Source organism: Typopeltis vanoorti, chromosome 10, assembly GCF_054136105.1.
Source record: "Typopeltis vanoorti isolate ZY-2024b chromosome 10, IOZ_Tvanoo_1.0, whole genome shotgun sequence".
Classification (NCBI taxonomy): domain Eukaryota; kingdom Metazoa; phylum Arthropoda; class Arachnida; order Uropygi; family Thelyphonidae; genus Typopeltis; species Typopeltis vanoorti.
Window position 1 is genome coordinate 4,877,803 of NC_143558.1, and position 23,136 is coordinate 4,900,938.

General features: G+C 38.4%; 1 protein-coding gene across 4 annotated transcripts in view; it reads left to right on the forward strand.

The window, feature by feature from the left end:
- LOC150102142 (uncharacterized) overlaps nucleotides 1-23,136 on the forward strand; it is a 385,716-nt gene that overhangs the window by 50,556 nt on the left and 312,024 nt on the right. For 3 of the 4 annotated variants that reach the window (XM_090399664.1, XM_090399665.1, XM_090399668.1), the window contains exon 3: nucleotides 13,293-13,442. In XM_090399664.1, the coding sequence (XP_090255790.1) occupies nucleotides 13,293-13,442 (150 nt within the window). The remainder of the gene's footprint in view (nucleotides 1-13,292; nucleotides 13,443-23,136) is intronic. The other variant, XM_090399666.1, reaches the window with a different exon arrangement.

The window sequence follows — 23,136 nt, forward strand, 5'->3', positions numbered from 1 at the left end:
CATGTCTCAGTTGCAGCTACACAAGTAGGAGAAAACACTATTAGAGTTCAGAGAAATGGGTATAGATGTATAATTAATTAATTGTAAAAAGTTATAAACAATTAACAGCAATCAGTTCCCAAAACTTAGAGATAGGCATACAGTCTGTCTGATTAAGATTAGGACAGTGGCATAGGGTTTCACACGATTCAAAAAATAGATGATCAAATTTGAAGCAACTGTAGTTGAGCATCTTGGTATTACTGTTGCCAAATGAAAATTACTAAAAACAGCTAAATCTTAAAAAAAAAAGAGCTAAAAAGGAGTTAAAAATAAAAATTTGAAGCCAAAATTTTAGAAGTAGTAGGTGATACTTTTCAGTTAATTTATTCAAGTTAACTGGTAATTAGCTTACGGAATTAACAACGCATATAAAGGATATTAATTAAATGCAACTTTAATGAATAACTTCAATATTTCAGCAACGTCACGTTGCCATTTTCAGGAACATAAAAATATGGTATGTGCACACAGGCACTAATAAAAGCAAATGAGGAAGAAGGCAAGAAACTAATATTGTTCCTAAAGTCCCAATGGTGCCCTCTGGCGGACTAATTTGGTTGTCTTGGCCGTTGGGCTGAAGTTCTCATAATGTAAGTCTCCCAAATTTGGGGTAGTTTCAGCACCCAAATTTGTTGAGGTTTGGAACGTTTTTTAGAGCTGCTGATGATTCCTTGAATAATCTTTCACACTTAAACTTGCTGTGGTGTATTATTTTAGTTTTCTTCCAACGAATTCTATGGTGGGTGTCTAAGGCATGGTCTGCCAGCCCAGAGTGACTGTACTGGTGAAACAGGATATATTCTTTGTGTTCTGAAATCCTGATATTTGCTGTCCTGCCTGTTTGGCCAAAGTAGGACAATTTGCAAGGGACCTGGTATACACCAGGTAGGTCTAGGGGAAGTGATACCACCATAGAATTCTCCTGTTGCCACGGTATGACAGTGAAGAGTATAGAAGGAGGGCCATAATTGCAAATGACTTTATGCATGAATTATGCAGGACGAGTGGTGTGGATGTGTGGAGTGAGTTCGATGGATGAAAGGATTTATATAAGATGGATGGTTTACATTTGAATGGATTTGGTGTACGGAGACTTTAAAAGGTGTTGTCAAATGTAGTGGAAGTGGATGTGCAGAATCAGGGAAACTAGAGTTGTTAAGGGGGGGGGAGTAGATATGCAGACTTTAGGGAGACAATTGAGTGTATGAACGTGTGTAATATGCCCAAGCGAGTACGAAAGACTACGAATCAGAATGGGATAGTTAGTATAAGGCATCAAAATAGGGATGGGACAAATGGGCTTCTGCAATTCATGTATACTATGCCAGACGTATTAGGAACAAGAAGGAAGAATTTTTGGCCTTGGTTGGCACCTCCAGGCCACAGGTTATTGGCATTAGTGAAACATGGCTGACAGAAGATGATATAGCTAGTGGGATTGAATGTGATGGGTATAGTGTGTTCAGGAGTGACAGGGAGAATAAAATGTGAGGGAGGAGTGTTATTGATGATAGCTAATGAGCTGCAACCAAGTAGAATAGAAGTGGAACTGCAGGATAGAGAAAAGAGAACATTTGAGGCTATTTGGTGTGAGATTGAAACTAGGAGAACAAAATATACAAGTGGGTGCTGCTATAGACCAGGTGATGGAATAGATGGTGGAGATAGTATGCACAAGCAAATAGAAGAAATGAGTGGAAGGAGGCTAATTATTATAGGAGATTTCAACTATGGTCAAAAATTGATTGGAGTGAGGAGAGGACACATGGGAGGAAGGAATTGGATTTTATGCGGTTATTAAGGGATAACTATCTGCGGCTGCATGTAATGGAAAATACTAGAGGTCAAAGAGTGCTTGACCTAGTAATTGCATCTGAGAATTTGGCTGTAACAAATATGACCATGTTGCCACCAATTGGTGAGAGTGATCATAGGGTCTTGACTTGGGAGGTGGCTAAAGGTGTGGAATTTAGAATTAAGACAGGGTACATATGGAATTATCGGGCTGGTAAGTATGACAAGCTTAGGAGTTTGATTGGTTCAGTGCCATGGCATGTAAAACTGCAAGGACTAGATGTTGATAGTGCATGGGAGCAGTTAGGAAGTGTTTGCATGAGGCAATGGCTGACTGTATACCTAGAGTCCGAATAATAAATCAAGTAGGGGTTAAATGGATGAATAACACCATTAAGCTTGAGCTACAAAAAAAAAAAAAAAAAGAAATAACTATGGAGGGAATTTAAGGAGAAAGGTGACCGGCAGGCACATGAACGGTATAAAGTGCAGGCCAGAAGGGTAACGAGTGTGGTAAGAAAAGCAAAAACGGATTATGAAAGAACATTAGCCATGCAGGCTAAAGAGAATCCCAAACAGTTTTTTCGATATGTTGCAAGTAAAAGAAAAAATGTATATGGCAGAATGATTTTAAAGAATGCCGATGGTAGGGAGGTAACTGAATCAGTTGATATAGTTGAATTACTGAGCGAGCACTTTGCAAGAATATATCATCCAGGTGGTGACATTGCAGGAATGAATGAGCCAATAGATTATACGGGAATTGTGGTGAATGAAGCGGAGGTGAGTAGTGTATTACAAAACCTCAATGTCAATACATCTGTGGGATTGGATGGTATACCAGCTTGTGTTGTACGTGAAGCGACTAAAGAATTGTCAGTGCCCTTGACCATTTTGTTTAATTTGAATCTCGGGTCTGGGTTAGTCCCCGAGGGGGTGGAAAGAGGGGAAAATAGTTCCACTGCACAAAGGAGGTTCCAAGACTGCTGTTGTAAATTACCGACCGATTAGCATATCAGCAGTCTTTGTCAAGGTCTTGGAGAAATTAGTCAAGAGAAAAATATAGGATTGGATAGATGAAAATGGGATACCGTATGGGGAACAACATGGTTTTGTGAAGGGTAGATCATGTCTCAGTTACTTGCTTACGTTTTATAACAGTGACGGCTGAACTCTTTGAAGTCAAAACTATTTAGAACCCAAGTAAATCAAGATTATATAAGATTTTTGGAATGAGGCCTTGCTTCTCATCTCATTGATACCTACACTTTGAAACTACAGAATGGTAAATTCAAATCTGATAATTTTTGAATTATGTGAACTGTATCCCACCATGTAATCTGAATTGGACAGACTATATGTTTGTAATTTTTTTCAATTAATTAATTATACATCTATACCCACTTTCTTCCTACTTGTTCAGGCTGCGATCAAAGCATGTGATGTTATACATATGCTGTATGACTCGTTCTTGTATTCATAACTATTATTTTTCAGGAAATTACAATGCATACTAAATATTAATCATAATAACTTTAATTAATACTTCTGATATTTCAGCAGTGTTATATTGCCATCATCAGGGACCACAGAACAATGATATGTGCATCCAGCACTAACTCTGGGTAAATGAAGCTGAAGAAAGGCAATGAAAGTCAGGCCTAGAGTCTTTGCTCCCTAGTTGGCTAAATTGGGTGGTCTTGACCATTGAGCTGAAGATCTGAGAATGAGTGCTTCCCAAATTTGGGGCAGTTTCATCCATCCAAATTTGTTGAAGTTTGAAAAGTTTCTTAGGGCTGAGGCAGATTTCGGGAATTGCTTCTCATATTTGTATTTGCTATGGTGCAATAGTGGCCTTCTTCCAGCATATCCTGTGGTAGCGATCTAAAGCATGATCAGGAAGTCCAGAACAGTTGAAATGATGGAACCAGAAATTCCAATATTGGCTGTAGTAGTAGTACAGTTTGCAACTGCAAGGGACTTAGTAGACACCTGGTAGGTCCAGGGAATGTGGCTGTTCTTTGGTGGAGCAGATAAGGGATGTCAATTTTTTGTGTGGTCTGTAAGTGATTGTAAGGTTGTATTTCTTTAGGATTTTTGTTAATTTTTTTTGGATGCACCAACGAATATATGGAATGGTAATAGTTTTTGTGTAATCTCTACTCTGAAAGAGAGGTTACAGAGTTTTGGTGTTTTGTAGGGGGTAGCAGTTGTAGCCATTAGTTATAATAAATTTAGTTTAATCCTTTATCCAAGTGTGAGCAAACAAAGTTTGCGCCTGAAAGTATCTTCAGGACTGGGTAAGGTGGTACAACACCAGGGAAACTCGTTGCAAAGGTGGAGCATGCTACAAACACTCCTGTCTCAGTATCTCCTATAATGCAAAACACCTATAGGAGTTGCCAAATGGTGTGCCACCCTTTTTTAATAAATTACTCTGGATTTAGAGAAAGATGTTCAAAGTTTATTTTTCACTTGGTTACAGTATAATAAATTTAGTTTAATCCTTTATCCAAGTGTGAGCAAACAAAGTTTGCACCTGAAAGTATCTTCAGGACTGGGTAAGGTGGTACAACACTGGGGCAACTCATTGCAAAGGTGGAGCAAGCTACCAACACTCCTGTCTCAGTATAGGTAGAGATGACCTGCGAATGCTTCTGCCTGGTATCTCAGCTTGGGCCTGGCTCCCACTGAAGAGACCTCAATAAAGGTCAAAACTAGTCTGGGTAGTGGCCCTTCCCTTAATGCATAACATTAGACATATCCACAAGGAGATGTGTTTTGCATTATAGGAGATACTGAGACAGGAGTGTTGGTAGCATACTCCACCTTTGCAACGAGTTGCCCTGGTGTTGTACCACCTTACCCAGTCCTGAAGATACTTCAGGTGCAAACTTTGTTTGGTTACACTTGGATAAATGATTAAACTAAATTTATTATACTCTAACCAAGTGAAAAATAAACTTTCAACATCTTTCTCTAAATCCAGAGTAATTTATTAAAAAAGGGTGGCACACCATTTGGCAACTCCTATAGGTAGAGATGCCCTGCGAATGCTTCTACCTGGTATCTCAGCTTGGGCCTGGCTCCCACTGAAGAGACCTTATTCGCCAAGACGTGAAAGACAGCTCCAGTTCGAAGAAGAAAGCACCTGTGCCTACCAGTCCAAAAGAGGATCCAGTTCCCCCGGCCCGAAGAGAGAGCTCCATGCTCATTTTCTGCAGAAGTACCTCAGTGTTGGTAAGACCTTTTTTCTTATTATTGGCTCTTTTACCCATTCCTTCTGGTATCTCTTCGCTTGTTGTGAGGGACACCGGGCGTTCCCCGACTTCGCCCTCCTTTACCCCCCCCCCTTCTACAGCCAGTAGTTAGGTCTTCCCCCAACAATGCCTTTATTCTTACCCAGAACTAGAACACTTGGCATCGAAGTCAAGCGGCTCCCAGATGAGCAGACGTTAGTGAAAGCTCTGATTGATACAGTAGGGGCAGAAAACATATACGGTTTCACACCGTACTCAAAAGAAAGATTCCAAATTGTAGTAAAAAATGACCAAACAAGAAGCAAATTATTAGAGGGTTCCCCCTGTGCAGGACAAACGATCACACCTTATTTAATAGGGAGTTTACGGAAAACCTTAAGAATAACTAGATTTCCCTTGGAATACCTGGAGAATGAAGACAACGTCAAGAAATTTTTTAGCCAATGGGGCGATATTATTAGTATCAAAGCATTTGAACATCCAGATTACAAAGGCTGGAAAACAGGCGACGTTGAAATACAAATGGATATGAAAAAGGAAGTTCCCAACTTCATTTTAGTGGGCCAAACAAGGATCATGGTTAACTACCCGGGTGTTAAAAGATTGTGTTTCCGATGTAACTCTGAGGGTCACCTAGGGGCAGAATGCCCAAAACTACAGTGCAGAAATTGCAAATCAACAGAGCACAAAATAGTAAACTGCACAGAAGCTTGTCTTAAATGTGGGGACTTGACCCATAAAGTGGACACGTGCTCACACAGAACAGTCTCAGAAGCAACTGGAGGGACCATAACACCGATCAGGGCTATACCCCTCGGTAAACCTGAGGTATCATCAGGGAGCGATTTTCCAGAGCTCCGGCAACAGACCGAAAAAGAAACACTAGCAGAAAACACAACCTCCATGAAACCCGTAACGGGTATGACACCCAGGGCAACCCACCACATCAAGGAAATAACAGCCAACTTAGAAACCCGCAGCAAAGAGGAAGAAGTCGTAACAACCAGTGCCCCAATAAAGCGCACAAGAGAGGCAGAAACAGAAGAGAAAAAAAAGGCTAAACAAAGCAGCCTACTCTCGTCAGAAGATGAAATGGACAACATCCAAACTACAAGCCAACGCGAAGGCACCCAGCCCCTTGAGGAGGCGGTAACAAAGACAGGAAACCTATCCCCAGTAGCAGACCAACCTGCAGAACCCCATTCACATATCTGCAGCACGGACATTTATAGCATCACAGAAATGGAATTTCAAAACGACCTCGTTATGGATATTCCAAACAGCTCCGATAGTGAATCACAGGTGGAACATGTAGAGCAACAAACAGACAACACACCCCCCCCCCCTTCCTCCAAATACCAACATGGATTTTAAAATTGCCACTTTAAACACCAACGGTTTACGCAACCCCTTCGCACAAAGCACTGTCTGGAAGCTAATGTTAAGGTACAAAATTAATATCCTCCTGATTCAAGAAACCCATTTTTATAAGCATTGGGACATGGAGAACTTCTCGAGAAGCTACCCAGTTACCAGCTACTGGTGCTTTGGGGATGCTCACTCGCGAGGGGTGGGGATACTAATTCGCCCCCCAATCACGGGGGGGGGGTTCTTCAACGTCCAGAAGGACGCCATGGGACGTCTAATAACGGTAGACTGGAAGTACGGTGGCCGTACCATCCGGCTTGTTGCAGTATACGCCCCGAACAGCCCATACCACAGAAGCGGTTTCTTCTCTGCCCTTGAAAACTACCTTTTGGGAGCAGAACACCTAATAGTAGCCGGGGACTGGAATTGTGTGGAAGACACACGTTTGGACAAAGTAGGCAGGAACGCAAACTCCGGAACCGGCGGAACCGCCGCTCTAAAAAGATGCTGTGTAAATTTTGATCTCGTCGATGTCTGGAGGAGGAATAACCCATCGAAGGTAGAAACAACGTGGTGCCGCGGCCAGATATCGACGAGACTAGATAGGGTGTACATGTCCCAAAACTTGGAACAGTATGTTCAAAGGACACGTCACACCACAGCACACAACATGTCAACAGACCACAAATTGGTCATTTTAAAAATTATACTCCCAGAGGTTATGGAAACAGCCAGAGGTCCTTGGAGGCTTCCTCCTACCTTTCCCAGTCTTTTTAGCGACAAGCTACAGAAACTCTGTGATGAATGGACAAACATCAACTGGGAAAACTGACTGTACTTCAAGTGGCAGGCTAAGGAACTGTTTCAAAAATGTGGGTGCGAAAGGGTCTACCAACAACGTAAACGGCTGAGGGATCTCTACAGGGAACTCGGCTGGTACCGGTCAAGCGAACGGAGCGGAGTTCCCTGCGGACATCTTATCAGATAGGTAGAAATAGAGCTGCAGCAAGAGCGGCAGAGTAGAGTCGATGACCTCGACTTTCGCACGAGACTCTATCTCAGAAATTTGGAAACACCCTCCGCCGCATTCTACAATCAACAACGGGTGGCAGCAAATGATGAAAGAACGATTTACCAGATCGAGGAGAAAGGCCAGATTCTAAATTCCACCCATGAAATACTCCGTCACTTTCACCAGCAGTATCTCGGCATCTTCGCTGACCAGCAGGGCACGGATGACTTCAGTGAGTGGGACGTCAAACGTTTTCCCGAGCATCTTAGCGCCCTGCATGACAGGCCGATAACTGCAGCTGAAATAAAAGCCATGTGCAAAACAATGAAGACAAAAAAGACCCCAGGGCCAGACGGACTCGGGATAGAATTCTATAGATCTATCTGGGACCTTGTACTGCCAGCACTAGTAAAGATCTTTAACGAATTCCTCACTTCGGGAAACATCCCCAAGAAATTCGCTAAGAGCTATACAATCTTTATCCCCAAAAAAGACCGAGATCGGACTTTGTCAAATAACTGGCGTCCCATCTCCTTAACTAACCTAGACTATAAACTTTTCACAAAAATTATCTGTACACGCATTAAGGGCGGAATAGAAAACATAATAACAAGTTCACAGGTCTATGGAATCCCAGGTAGATCTATGGAATTTAATCTCTTCCTGCTAAGAGACCTAATCAGACTGGCCAAGGAAAAAAAATACCCCCTGGCACTTCTCTCCACCGACCTGGAAAAAGCGTTCGACAGCGTCAGCCACACGTACTTACAGGATACCCTAAAAAAAGTGGGCATAGGCCCGAGACTTCGGCGTACAATTAAACATATGTACGCGGAGGCCTCGACACAACTGTCTATTAATGGGTTTCTGACAGAACCAATCCGTATAAAGAGAGGGGTTAGGCAAGGCTGCCCACTAAGCCCCCTTCTCTTTTCCCTAGCATTAGAACCCCTCATCAAAAGAATAGAGAACACCCCTGCAATTAATGGTATTCCACTGCCCCAAGTTTCCAAACAGTGCAAAATAGTAGCATATGCAGATGATGTAGTGGCCACACTCAGAGACTCTGAGTCTATCTGCATCTATCTTGACATACTGCAAAACTTCAGCATAGTCAGTGGTCTCCGAGTTAATGCACAAAAAACCAAAATCAAAAATTTTGGAAATTTCCATAACACCGGACTTCCCTACGGTTTAGTGCTGCATACGCAGCCGCTAACAATACTAGGAGTTCCCTTTTCTGAGTCGCTAGCTTTACCAGTTAAAAAATTACAGGAAATAAGTACGGAAAAGATAAGTCTATTCAAACCGACCTTTTTCTCCTTTTATGGCAGAGCCACAGTGATAAAAACAATCATTACCCCAATGCTGATGCACATAGTCAATATCACAGGCATCACACTGCTACAAGAAAACCAATTAGCCAAAAAACTCATAGATTTCTTCTGGAATGAAAAAAAACATGAGGTTAAAAAACAATACCTGCAACTAAAACATGAAGAAGGGGGGTACGTTCTGCCTGATCTCAAAAGCTTGCTTTATGCAAATACATTCAAAACCGTACGGAAGGCCTTAAACTCAAACCATATTTCAGGCCTCCTAATTAGATATTTTATAGGACTTTTCCTCCCCCTCTTTGGAACCACGGACTATGCTGGACCCCGTGCAAGGGTTGTGCCCAAGTGGTACCGCACACTAGTAAAATCACTCACAGTACTTAGAGACAAAGGAACAGAAATCCTCACACACAAACCGAAAGCAGTATACTGGGATTTCTTCCAACTCTCCAGGCGTGATACACCAAATCTCGGGACAAACAATGAAATTCTCTTTAAAAACATCAAGAATAGCTGGGGACAGCCTTTTCATCGGGATCTGGCCTGGCGAATAGCTTATGGGCGGCTCCCGGTGAAACAGGTTAAATCTAGGTACGTACCCAGTCCGTGCGATCCCTTTTGTGATGTCTGCCGGGGCGTGGAAACGGTGGAGCATTTCTTTTATTTTTGCCCACCAGCCCAACGCGTCTGGCAAAGACTGAGCACAGCACTGGGAATCCCGATGCTATCACTAGAAGAAATCATATACCTGCAATTCCTGCCACCAGTCAACAAGACCCAAAAATTCACAATTTTTTTAATTAACATCTTAAAGTATCACATCTGGAAGGTACGGAAAAAATCCCAGGTACGGGACGCAAATTTAATGTACGCAGGAATAAGGAAAGGTTTCTTTTTTTACCTTTCTAAATTTCTTGCGCAAGAGAGACATCTACTAGGCGACTTTAAATTTGTGAACAAATACTGCAAACCACCGAAAATATGCTTTCTTATAGAGGGACGCATCAAGCCCTGTACATTTCTTTAGTATCTCCAAAACTCCACCTAACTCTCCCTAGGAAAAGTAACAACCACTCTGTTCTTCCTCGCCACAAAGCTTTCGCTGGCACGGTTTCCTTTACTCCAAATAAGGGGGGTAGATCTGAGAACCCGGGCTGCGAAGGCTTACTGTGAGGCGGTGCTGCTCCTTGTGAGCGGCATCTCCGGGGCCAGTCTTCTACCCCATTCTAAGTCCCAGTGGTACCAGGTTTGCAAGTTCCTTATTTTGTTTCCTTTCAGTTCAACTGACCGGACCTTAAGTCCTTTGATTTTTATGTAATTTAAAAAAAAAAAAAAAAAAAAGTTCTAACTGAAATTATTGTTTTCTAAACAGGTCAATGGATATCCTTCATAGTTAACTGACGAAATTATTAAGGATAAATTTATAAGTGAACTATTAGTCAAAATTTTTATGGTTAAATTTTCTGTTTTTTTTAACAGATAAATTGAGAATATGTGTCACAGACCAATTAGCCATATAAGGCTTAACAGGTTGACTGAGGCCTCTTTTACCTCCTACTGTCCTACTCTATCTTTCATTATTCTCCTCTCTTACTGTTCGCTGACCCTCAGCATGCTTTATTCTCCAAAGGCCGATGATGAGAGACATGAACTCCCATTCGACCTCAATAAAGGTTGAAACTAGTCTGGGTATTGGCCTTTCCCTTAATGCATAACATTAGCCATATCTGCAAGGAGATGTGTTTTGCATTATAGGAGATACTGAGAAAGGAGTGTTGGTTGCTTGCTCCACCTTTGCAATGAGTTGCCCCGGTGTTGTACCACCTTACCAGTCCTGAAGATACTTTCAGGTGCAAACTTTGTTTGCTCACACTTGGATAAAGGATTAAACTAAATTTATTATACTCTAACCAAGTGAAAAATAAACTTTCAACAAAAAAAAAAAAAAAAAAGCCATTAGTTAAGAACATGTTGAGAATATGGCAAGTTCAGTATCAGAACTGATTAATTTTGTCCAGTTATAAAGTTTTTTATAATCCATATTGTTGAGGGGGGATGCAAAAAATGATGAGTTCCTGATTGCAATGCCCTAACTACTACACTTGACCATATTTTCAACAGTTTCTTAGCCAATGGCTATAACCCCATAAGATATTAAAACTTTGGAATTACAACCCCCCCCCCTTCTTCAGAGCAGAGATTACACAAAATCTATCACCATTCCACATATTCAGGGCACATCTGAAAAAGTAACAAAAATCCTAAAGAAATACAACCTCACAACTACTTACAGACCACATAAAAAATTAGCATCCATTATCTGCTCCACCAAACACTAGCCACATTCCCCTAGGTCTGCCGTGTCCTTTACAGTTACAAACTGTCCTACTGTGGCCAAACAGGCAGGACAGTCACTATCGGAATTTCTTGGTGCACATATCAGTTTTGTGATCCCTGATGTAATGTTGCTGAAATATCGGAAGCATAATTGAAGTTATTATAATTAATATTTAGTATATGTGGACTTTCATGGACAGTACTCTGCTGAACTGGCCATTATTATTATTCCTCTTCCACTTTCCTCCAAAAAGCATTAAAACAAGAGCCACTGTTAACCAATAGTCTTTTACAGTCCATCTTGAAACTCACCACACTAACTTCACTGCCTCCTCTTTCATTCCATCCACTTCTGTCTTTTGAAACAGTTTTCCCCACTCTGCCTTCCCTAAAGATTACAACCACCAGCTATTTAAGCAATATGTAAACAGACTCCTCCTCCTCCTCTTTTTTATTCCTCTTGCTCACACATGGCACTAATGTGCTTATAGGTCTTGTGGCCTGTCATGTGCAGATCAGGTAATTTCCTGAAAAATAATAGTTATGAATAGCCAATATATATGGTTATTCAAAACTTGAATGCCCTTACCAAAAAAAACAGTACTGAAAAACTACAACGATGTTTACACTTGATGATATCCACAATTATTGGTGGAATTTAGTCAAATAAAGCATTAATAATGGTAGATTACATGCTTGAAATGGGCACCTTGTCTTTCAAGAGAGGTTTTGTAGCACATTTGGAGGTTCTCTGTCATCTTGGAGAAGAAGTTTTGGGACATCTGCTGGACACATCATGTATTTTATCCCTTAGTTCATCAAGTTTGAAGGCAGGTCATGGTGGAATACCCATTCCTTCAACATATCTCAAATGAAGGCATCAACTGATGTGATGTGAGATCAGGAAAACTGAACTCACTGAATCTCGAAATGAGCCTTCTGGGGAAGTGTTCTGATAAATAGGCTCTAGAACCATGTGACGTGTGGCAAGTTACTCAGTTGCTCAGATTACATGTGCATGAAATGGAATGTTTTTTTGCACAACACACCCTATTCAAATCTTGAGTGAACAGAACTAGCACATTCTCCAGCGTAGTGTTTACTATTCAAGTCACAGTTCCACACCCTCTTCAGTGAAGTAGAGACCAATTATGCCATGTCCGGAAACTGCACACCAGGTGGTTACCTTCTTGCCATGAAGAGGCTTCTCTTGGACAAATTCAGGTCTTGAGAAACCAAGAAACCTGTAGGTTCATCTGTTTACAAGACTACTTGGATGGATGTGCACTTTTTCTAAGAACCAGACATTATGGAGAAAGGATGGATCTTCATAGTCATTGATCAGCACGTGCGTATAGTATTCCTACCATTCAGCATAATCCGTAGTTGTTAAACACTTACTCACCTGAATGACATGCAAAAAGGCACCTAGCTCCTTAAGGATTCTCTTTAGTGACTGCCTCAGTGTACCAAGTTTTACCACTGTTCAGCATTGACTGCATTTTGGAGACTGTAACACTTGCTCCAACACACAGCCATGATTCTCATTTGTGTTAACAGTTCATGGTCTCTATGAATGCCCTTTGCATTACAGCAGAACATGCCTGGTGCATCAGAACATCTCGATTAAGGCAATGATGCTACTATTACTTGAGGCACTCTTATGAAAACGGCGAACAAACTGCTGACAAACATGTCGTAGGCTTGCACCATTTGCTCTACCAACTCTTCATGAATGAAAATAATGCTCAACAATGTCTTTTCTTTCAATGGCAACACTGTTGCTACAGCTAAATGTAATGGCGTAGACGCTCCATGTACTCTTCTATTAATGTTCATGCAGTCAAATGGCATATCTCACATAGCGTGTGTATTGAAGAGGGTGTTGAAGTTCAGTACTGTTTTTTGTGCCATCCCATATAAGCCTTTCTACCAGAATATTGTTGTCATAATTTAAAAGCTCATAAATCATAAATGTTTATGAGCTTCATTCATAAACATTTATGAATGAAGCTCATGACATATTGAGCAATGAATTCTATTTAGTTTTCTCTTGTGTGAGATGATTATTTAAAACATTGTACCATGTCTAACATGCTTGTCTCTGTTAAATGTCAAAATAATATTTTGTTATATGTAAAGATTTGCCCTGTAGGTGCTGAGCAAGGATGGACATTGATTTCTTCTACAATAGGAGTAGAACGTCACTGGAGCAAAATTCTACCCACTTCACTTTTAGATTCAAATATGTGTGTTTTAGGGAGCTCAGTTGTTATAAATAATTCCTCTGTGGTAAGTTTATCATAGTTATATTTTTTACATTAACATATTCTATTTCAGTTTAATATATCATAATGCAAATGTGGGTGTTATCATTATTTTGACTATTGTAATCAAGCTGAATTTTATGAACTTGGTTGACTTGTGCTAGATTCACACTAGCTATAACTATGTGTTCTGATAAATAGGCTCTAGAAGTACCATGTCTAGCATTGTACTTCTAGAGCCATTACTTCAAGAATGCATGAAAAGATATTCAACTTATTAAAATAAGTTTATTGGAATACCCAAGAAATTAGGTTTTTAACTCCATGGATAATTCAGGATTTCACTATTTCATTGGTTAAACCTAAGTTTAATCATAAATTTAAATTATTTACTTTAGCACAAAGTTATGATTGAATTTGATTTATCATCGTCATCAACTGGCTGTTATGCACCCATCAAGTGATGTACAGAATAGTATGCAAAGACTACATGAATAAATCTACATTACTTTATCAATCATTGTCAAGTATTGTCAGAATTTATTTTGGTTTTCTAGATGTACAAGGCAAAATTCCATTTTAACATCTTCATTTTTAATCTGATTCAGTCTTATTTCTGACCCAAATTTGCCATCTTCACTAAAAACCTTAAATAGCTGAAATATTTTATTTGTTTTGTAGGTTCTTCGTTCAGGATGCATTTCTTATTCTCCATGTTCCTTCTTATTTTCATAGTTTTTTTTCTTTGTATTACATGATTTTCTTGCAAAATTTATTATAGCAGTTATTCAGTTAAAAATTACAATAACTCAAAAACTGCGTAATGAATTTTTATACCATTTAGTGAAAAGCAGTATGATATGAGATGTGAAAGAAACATCCATAGGAATTTGTAAATAAATAGTTCAGTAACAAATGGGTACATGAAGACAGTAGTCAAAAACAAGAGGTTAAAATGAGATTATCAAAGGAACTAAGTAAAGAATGTTGTGGCTTCTCACAGCAATACATTGTTCATAATGATGACCTTCTAGTCCATACATATGATGATCTCTTCTTGAAGATATTGATCTGAGAGCTTTGCTTGATGAAAATGAGCATTATGATCTTGTAGGATTAAATGTCTCCCCTATTGCACCTGCATGTGGAGACAAACATAGGGGTCCAAGATCTCGTCTTTATAAATTGCAGCAGTCATTGTTCTTCTATGAAGCATACAGGTCAGTGCGTCCACCCAACAAGATACCCCCCCCCAAAACCATCACACTACTTTCACTATGTGTCCTTTTCATTCAACTGATTCAACTGGACCCAAGACCACTGTTGTTTACAGATAAGTCTTGATCTGCTCTAGAAAGCATGCTCTTATTTGAAGAGAACCAGAGTCATGTTTATCATCCCTCTAATATCCAGTTGAATCAGTGAGGGAGAGGTGCATGCAGATTACTGGTTACCTAGCATTCAACCCACCTTCATGAAGCTTCTGTGTACAGTGGAGCAGCTGCTGATGTTCCTGTAATTGACACAAGGTCATATTGCATATGATCCGAAGCAGATAATCAGAAATGTCAGTCACCCATCATGATTGTATCCTGTGGGTTTTCTTCACTGTATCTCTGGAATGCTAATTGTAACTGTTGTAATTGGTTCCACAGTCTTTGAACCATGGAATGACGAGTATTAAACCATCAGGCTTCCTCCACTGACTTTGGTCTGATGGCTTGCCACCTGAATTCATTGGTTAAATTATGCCTTATAGCCATATCCAAGAATTTTGTTATCAGAAAATGTCTTATTCTCACTCAAGACATGAAATGGAAATCGACTACAAAACTCCTGCTTTTATGCCTTTACTCATTTGTATATATATCCCTGAGAGCATCACTCATTTGTATATGATAACCATACTCAGCATCACTTTTTACATCATGTACATGACTTTCATATGTTCTCCCCATACACACACACACCCATGTTATCACAGTTTTTCTCTTTGTTCCTTAATTTATGAAAACCAGTGTAGTTAACAGGTGTCAGAGAAGCAGAACTACCCATGGTAGTCCTGTTTACTTACTTTTACATGTGAAGTAGCCAGAGTGAATGACGAAGTCAAAGAGGCAAACAGTATCTTCAGGAAAGTCATGCCAGAGGAAGTACAGTATTTTATCTAGGAGAAACATTAGTGAATAAAGATTAAGGTTCTACAAATCTTGTGAGACATTTATATGTGTGTAACCTTGCTTCTCCATCCATAATCTGAATAGAAATGGCATGGAATGATTCTTATTAATGGAAATAGTTCTTCTCCATACATCTCACTGGCAATAGTTTTGTTTAGTTAATTTTTTTATCCCTTGTTTAAATTTGTACAGTTAGACCTTAATCTATTTTCTTGCACAGTCGCCTTTCTAGTCAATGCTGTTTACGATGATGTTGTTTACATCACACCAAAACATGGTATGAGTGTAAATTTAAGGAGGTCTGTGAAATTCTTATCAACCACCCTAATCTTAACAATAATGGTGGTCTAAAAATCTCAAGAATATGGATGACACATATTATACCCATATAACCTTTTGGGCTAAGAGTTAATTATAATTAGGACTGTAACTAATCTAGGATTCAACTCTAATATAACAACATTTATGTTAATTTATAGATTAGGCCACCACTTTTGCTGTATTAAAAACTATCTATATGAATTTATTCTCTGATGATGTCATAAATAGAATATAGCTTTGATGTAGTTTCTATTTTTTTATTTTTTTCACTAGAAGTCAGGCCAGTAGAATAACGGTTGATTAAATTATTGTCACTTGGCATACTGTTTGAAATGTAATATAGCTTGTCTTTGTGTGTATATATATATATATATATATATGTGTGTATACTCCAGATGATGACCTTCATATGAAGGTCGAAACGTCGGGAAATTAAAGTAATTATTCCTAATACAGTTGTAATTCCATAATTTTACTAAAACGAATGCTGATCACTGTGTAACACTAAAGGAAATTGTCTTTTTACTCAGATCTTAGGGCATTATTGATGTGTTATAAAAACATACCTTTTTTGGATATTGTTGGCTCTCTCCTTATCTCGGCAATATGCATTCATCTGCTGTTAAGCTGTTAAAAGGAAGGGGGTTGAGAAAAGTGGGAGTAAAGCAATGTGGGGGGAATTATTTGGAAAATCCCAGGTTTTTTATATGTATAATATTATTATTATTAAGGGTGGGTGGAGAGCACTTTGGGAGGGGGGGGAGGATCTGAAAATAGAAACTGTTTTTTGGGGAAGAGGAAGGATTGATGGGAAAAGGGCAGCGGTGGGAGTAACAGGGTATGAGCTGTTTTGACGGTGCGTCATCTTCGGAACTCGTGGGGGGAAGTGGAGGCTATGACATGTCAACTTGGTGTTTCTGTCTTTGGTGTGCTTGTGTTATCCTCCAGAAAAAGCCAATGACATTATGAAAAAGGGGCACTCCTAAACAAAAGTAGGCTTATATAGCCATAAAAATAATAGTTTATTTAGAGACGTAACATGGGAATTTTCCCAGAAATAATACCTATACTAAAGGAAATGATATTTATCAAGAGTTCCTAGCAAGTAAATTGGCTTCTGCTCTGAGTGAATGCAGAGAAAAAAATGCTAAGAAAGTGGCACGGAAGTGTGCAAAAGTAGCAATATAGAAGATAAATGCAGTATATTCTGGATTTAACAAACTAACCATGGAAAGGGGATGTCTGTAAAATCAAAAAGTTGACTACATAAAAATAAAAATAAAATCACGGAATGTATGAAACCAAATAACAAAACACAGTACAATCTTTGTTTGCATGCAAAACAACAAATTTCACTATATAGAATGCATATTGCATTTATTGCCTAATAGCTATCTTATTAGGCAATAGATAAATTTGCAATGAAATTATATTCTTGTTTAATCCATTATTCAAGTGTAAACAAACAAGGTGTGCAAATAAAGTATCTTCATGACTAAGCTACTTGTATATAGAGGCTGATGATCTCACATAGATTGCCTTAGTATTCCATAATGCAAAGCACACTTTTGGAAGTGAGCTTTGCTAAGCAGATAAGAAACATATTACTAAGCATTAATGGAAGATTCACTACCCAGACCAGTTTTGACCTTTATTATGGTCTCATCAGTGATGGCCAGACCAAGAAGCGATACCAAGGTTAAATTAATGTATAAATCATATAAACAAGTAGTAAAATAGGTGTATCACCTTATTATAAAAATATTCTAGATCAGAAATAGTGGTAAAAAGTTTTTCTACTTTCTTAGAAATTAAATTAAAACTTGCCAATAAATTATATTCTTGTTTAATCCATTATCTAAATATAAGCAAACAAAGTTTGCACATGAAGTATTTCCATGACTAGGCCACCTATACATAAAGGCCGATTCATGAAAATACTTCACATGCAAACTTTGCTTACCTTTGGAAAATGCATTAAAGAAGAATATATTTTCTTGGTAAGTTTAATTTAATTTGTAACCAAATACAAAAGCTTTCTATAGCGATCTCTTATCTAGAGTATTTGAATAATAAGGTGATACATCTATTTACTACTTGCCTATGGGAAATATATTTCTGCATTGATTCAACATTGGTATCTCTTCTGGGTGGGGCTCCCACTGATGACATTTAATAATGTATATCTTTTGGCTGGCTTGCTTCCTGGCGAGAAGAGCTGTTCTGCTTGGCTGTGGGTGTTTTCCTGTCACATAGTGGAACAACTGCTGAGTTATCTGTCGTAGATATGTCCAAGATTTTTTTTCCCTAAATTGGTAGATCTGTCATAAGCATCCATGTGAAATTGCAAGTCATTCTATCAAATAGTTTGTTTTATACAGCTGACTGAAGCAAAAGTATTGTCTGTATCCCTTGAAATGGATAAAATTGAGTATTGTGCGGCTATAAAATTCTTTGTAAAAGAAGGTTTAATGCCAAAAGAAATTCATTTGAAGTTCATAAAAGTTTATGGGCACTCTTCTCCTTCGTTTTCGACAATTAAGAAATCGGCTGCTGAGTTAAACATGGCCGTACCAGCCTTGAAGATGATTCACGTGAAGGACATCCAAAAAGTATAACAACACCAGATATCATTGATCAAGTGCATATGGTATTGGATGACCAGCGAGTAAAACTGCGTGAAATTGCTGAGACTATAGGCATTTCGAAAGAACGTGTAGGATATATTTTGCACGAAGAATTGCATATGAAAAAGATTTGAGCAAGATGGGTGCCGTGCTTGTTCACAGCAGATCAAAAACGCACTCGCATGAAAATCTCTGAACAGTGCTTGGAAAGTTTTAACAACAATAAAAGTGATTTTGCGCATCAATTTTTTACTATGGATGACACTTGGATTCACCATTACACACCAGAATCCAAACAGCAGTCAAAACAGTGGAAAGAAGCTGGTTATTCAGTGCCAAAGAAGACAAAGTTGGTTCCATCAGCAGGAAAGGTCATGGCATTGGTGTTTTGGGATGCTAAAGGCATTTTGTTTATTAATTATCTTGAAAAGTGTAAAACAATAACCGGGGAATGTTATTCCGATCTTTTAACCAGACTAGACGAAAAAATTTGTAAGAAAAGACCCGGTTTGCAGAAGAAAATAATCATCTTTCATCAGGACAAATACATCTGTCCACAATGGTGTTTTGGCAATGGGAAAATTAAGGGATCTGCATTATGAATTGTTGGAACATCCACCCTATTCCCCAGATTTGGCTCCCTCTGACTTCTATTTCTTCCTAAAATGCTTCCAGAGATGGAATAATGACACTGGAGCATCACTGGAATAAATGTATTGGTCTTAAGGGAGATTATGTTGAAAAATAAAAATAAATTTGAAATTATAAATTTGTTTTTTCATTGTTAGGCCAAGAACTTTTCAGATCAACCTCATATATATACACCTAAACCTCTTTTTACGCGATAGATACGTTCCTAAAAATTACGCGTAAAAAGAACTACTGACTCCATAGAAAAAGTGAAGATTGGTTCCAAACTTGAAATATAAGCAAAATATACACTATATTTACATATGACATCACACTAGCAGTATCATGCTCAGTGACACTCTTGTAATTCTGACATAAATGTTATTGGTGAAATAGAAGTAGTAAGATAGTTCCAACATATATATTCCAGTTGGTTCAGGTTTATGAGCTTTCATGGTGTTTCTTATATTTTTTGTGATTCATTTCAGACAAAAATTATTGTTACAGCATAACTGAATAACAATACATAGGTATCATGGCATATTTATTTGCATGCTAAACTTTGATATCTTGTCCACCAAGTGAATTCACAACACCTACAAATGCTCAACAGAAAATTTCATCCATTAAATCTGAATGGAGGAAAGAAAAGGAATTCGAATAATAATAGTAACTTGTAAACAGAAAATGTAGGATTCTAGATGTCTAGAGTAATTAGTTTGAAAGATTATTAAATGAAACAAGAAGTGTCAGAATGATGGTAGAAAATGTTAAAGAAATATAATCAAGAGCACATATCAGTCAATACTTTAGGTATCTAAACACTCAAAAACCTGAAATGTAGAATGCAGGCAGAACAGATGATATTCAACCAGAAATTCTTAAATATGGAGGTAAAGCAGTTTTATAATGACTATACTGCATAATTCAGAACGCTTGTTTAGAATGTCAAATTCAAGGGGATTTGAGTAGACTATCCATAATACCCATCTGTAAAAAGAGAAATAAATGCATGTGAGAATTACAGAGGAATTTCCCTATTGAGTGTTCCATGTTGAATTTATTCACGCATAATAGAAAAGAGTCTGAGAAAAATCGTGGAAGAGAAGGGGAAAAGCAGCTAGGTTCATACCAGTGAGGGATTGTTATGATCAGATTTTCTCTTTAAGTCAGTTTAGAAATCATGGGAATATATCAAGGATCTGTATTTAAGTTTTGTAGATCTGGTAAAGGCATGTGAAAAGGTGCCAAGAAAAAGTTATTCAAAATATTTAAATTATATGAAACAGTACTTTGTCTTGATTTAAGTTTTAATGCATCAATTAGAATTGGAGGTACTCGAAGATGGTATGATATAAAATCCAGAGTAAGAAGAGGTGCACATTATCTCCAATGTTATTTATCATCTAAATGGATCACATTATGAAGAAAAGCAGCATTAAATCTGATATCAGAATCTCATCTCAGCTCTTTATGTTACACACTTAAATAAATCAACACAAAGCTGCAGGATTCCTAACTAAATTGAATAACTGTTGCAATAAATAAGGCATGAAAATCAGTAATAAAAAAGTTAGACTATGAAATTATTATTATTATTACATGACACCTCCAGGGAGTCTGAAGGCTCATCAAGGGAGGGCATTTACTCTACAGCTCTCTGTCTCCACCAACAAACCCGAACTACAATCATCATCTACACCACCACCACCTACCACCACCACCACCACCACCCCTAGTATTTTCACAGACAATCACAAACATCCATGCCCATGGCAGGATTCGAACCCGCAGCCTTATGGCTGGAAAGTGGATACGCTAACCACTCGGCCAACCAGGCCAGCAAATTTTACTTAACAACATCACCTGCATCCTGAATGGAGAAAGTGTGGAACAAATAAAATATTTCAGATATTTAGGCATAGTTTTTAGTTAAGACAGCAAAATAAATAAGGAAATAGATAAATGAATTAGTAAAACTGTTGTAGTTGAGAGTTAATTGATTAAATTTATATAAAATAAGAAATTAGCTACAAGACAATGTTTAAACCAATTTTAACTCTTGGATCTGAGAGTTGGGTTAGAAATAAGACAGTCAGCCAATGAAAGAAAGTCTAGGGACCACATATTTAAGAGATTTCCAGGATAAAATTAGGGAAGTAAACAGATGGCATTAATGGCAGTATCATACTAAAGATGGGGATATTAGGAAGGAACTTGACATTGTTAGCATTCTGGAATGCATGAGTAGAGCTAATCTGAGGTGGTAAGATTGCTTAAAAGAAATATTGGAGGAAATGTTGACAAAACAGGTGTTTTATTAGAATTGTATAATTAGCATTTTGATTGTGTTCAGTGAAATTGTGAGAGGTTGTGAAAAAAATGGGTTTTCCTGAACACATCAAGTTGATAGCTAACTTGTACAGTGAACAATCCACAGTAAGAACAGGTGTTAGATTAACTGAATGGTATTTGAATCTTAACTGATTGGATCTGAATTGGCAGCCGTGAAATTGTTAAAATCACATCAGGACATCGTAATCAGTAGAGCTGATAAAGGCAGTGCCACTGTTATTTTAAACCGAACACCATATTTGGAAAAAATGAATCAGTTAGTCTCAGACAACAGAACCTATCAACTTGTTAACTATAATCCAACTAATCAGATAAAAAAGAAAAAGAAAATTACTTAAATTAGTCACTTCTTGGCTTGAGAATACAGTTAAAAAAAATTACTTCCGCACTACATTGGTTACCTGAGATTTTGCAGTTTACTCAAGATTCACAAGCAGAATGTACCATTCTAGCTGATAGTTGAAGGTATAGACTGTGCCAAGAAACTAGTGTAAACACTCAAGGAGTTGGTAGGTCATTCCCCCTCCTATATTAAAAACACACCAACACTTTGTAAACAAAATTAAAGACATCACAACCTGGAAAAAAGTGATTTATTAGTCAGTTTTGACATCTCTGCCATTTTCAGAAATGTCTCAATCAATGACACAATTCTTCTTTTACTATTACTATTTGTGACACCTCCAAGGAGTCCAAATACTCATCGTGGGAGGTCACCCACTCCACAACTCTCTGTCCTCACCACTACACCGAACCTCTACCACCAATCAACCACATCAGCGCCATCCACCACCACAACTAGTATTTTTTTGTTTGTAAATTGCTTGCGTTCTGAAGGGCCGATTTGTCTGTATGCAGGATGAAAAACCCAAGTTTCCGGGAGGAAAAACTCTGCTACCTCCGTATGAGATTGGCTAACTCACCTTCAATTGAAAAAGTCCATATAAAGATTCCTCTCATCACGATGGGAATCGAATTTAGGCCTTTTCTAATCGAAGGGCGCAATGTACCGTCGTTCTTCCAATTGTGCTACGGAGGCAAATTCCTGTAAATATCACAGTACTCTTTGTGCATGTACTACTTTCTAGCTATTTGGTGTAGCAAAACACTTTCTACCTACTTGTTGGAAATTTTTCCTCTTGGTTATGCTATAAATTAAAGATACCAAGAAATTTGTAGTGACCCTTCCCATAATGCATAGTATTATACATGTCTGCAAGGATATGTGCTTTGTATTATGGGATACTAAGGCATGTGATGTGAAGTCATTAGCTTCTATATATGAGTTGCTCCAATCCTGAAAATACTTCAGGCACAAACTTGTTTACTTACACTTGGATAAAGGATTAAACCAAGTATATAATTTCTTGGTATCTTTAATTTATACTTTCTACCTACAAACAGAAGGCATAGCCATGAGCTCATCGTTACCCCCCCCCCTCCAATTGCTAAATTTTATATGGAAGCATTTGAGCAACATGCTCTAGATTCCTTTACTTTAAAACCTAAAATCTGGCTTAGATACATTGACGATGTTTTTGCTATCTGGTCCCATGGCTGGCAAACATTAGACACTTTCCTCAGCCACCTAAACAAACAACACAAA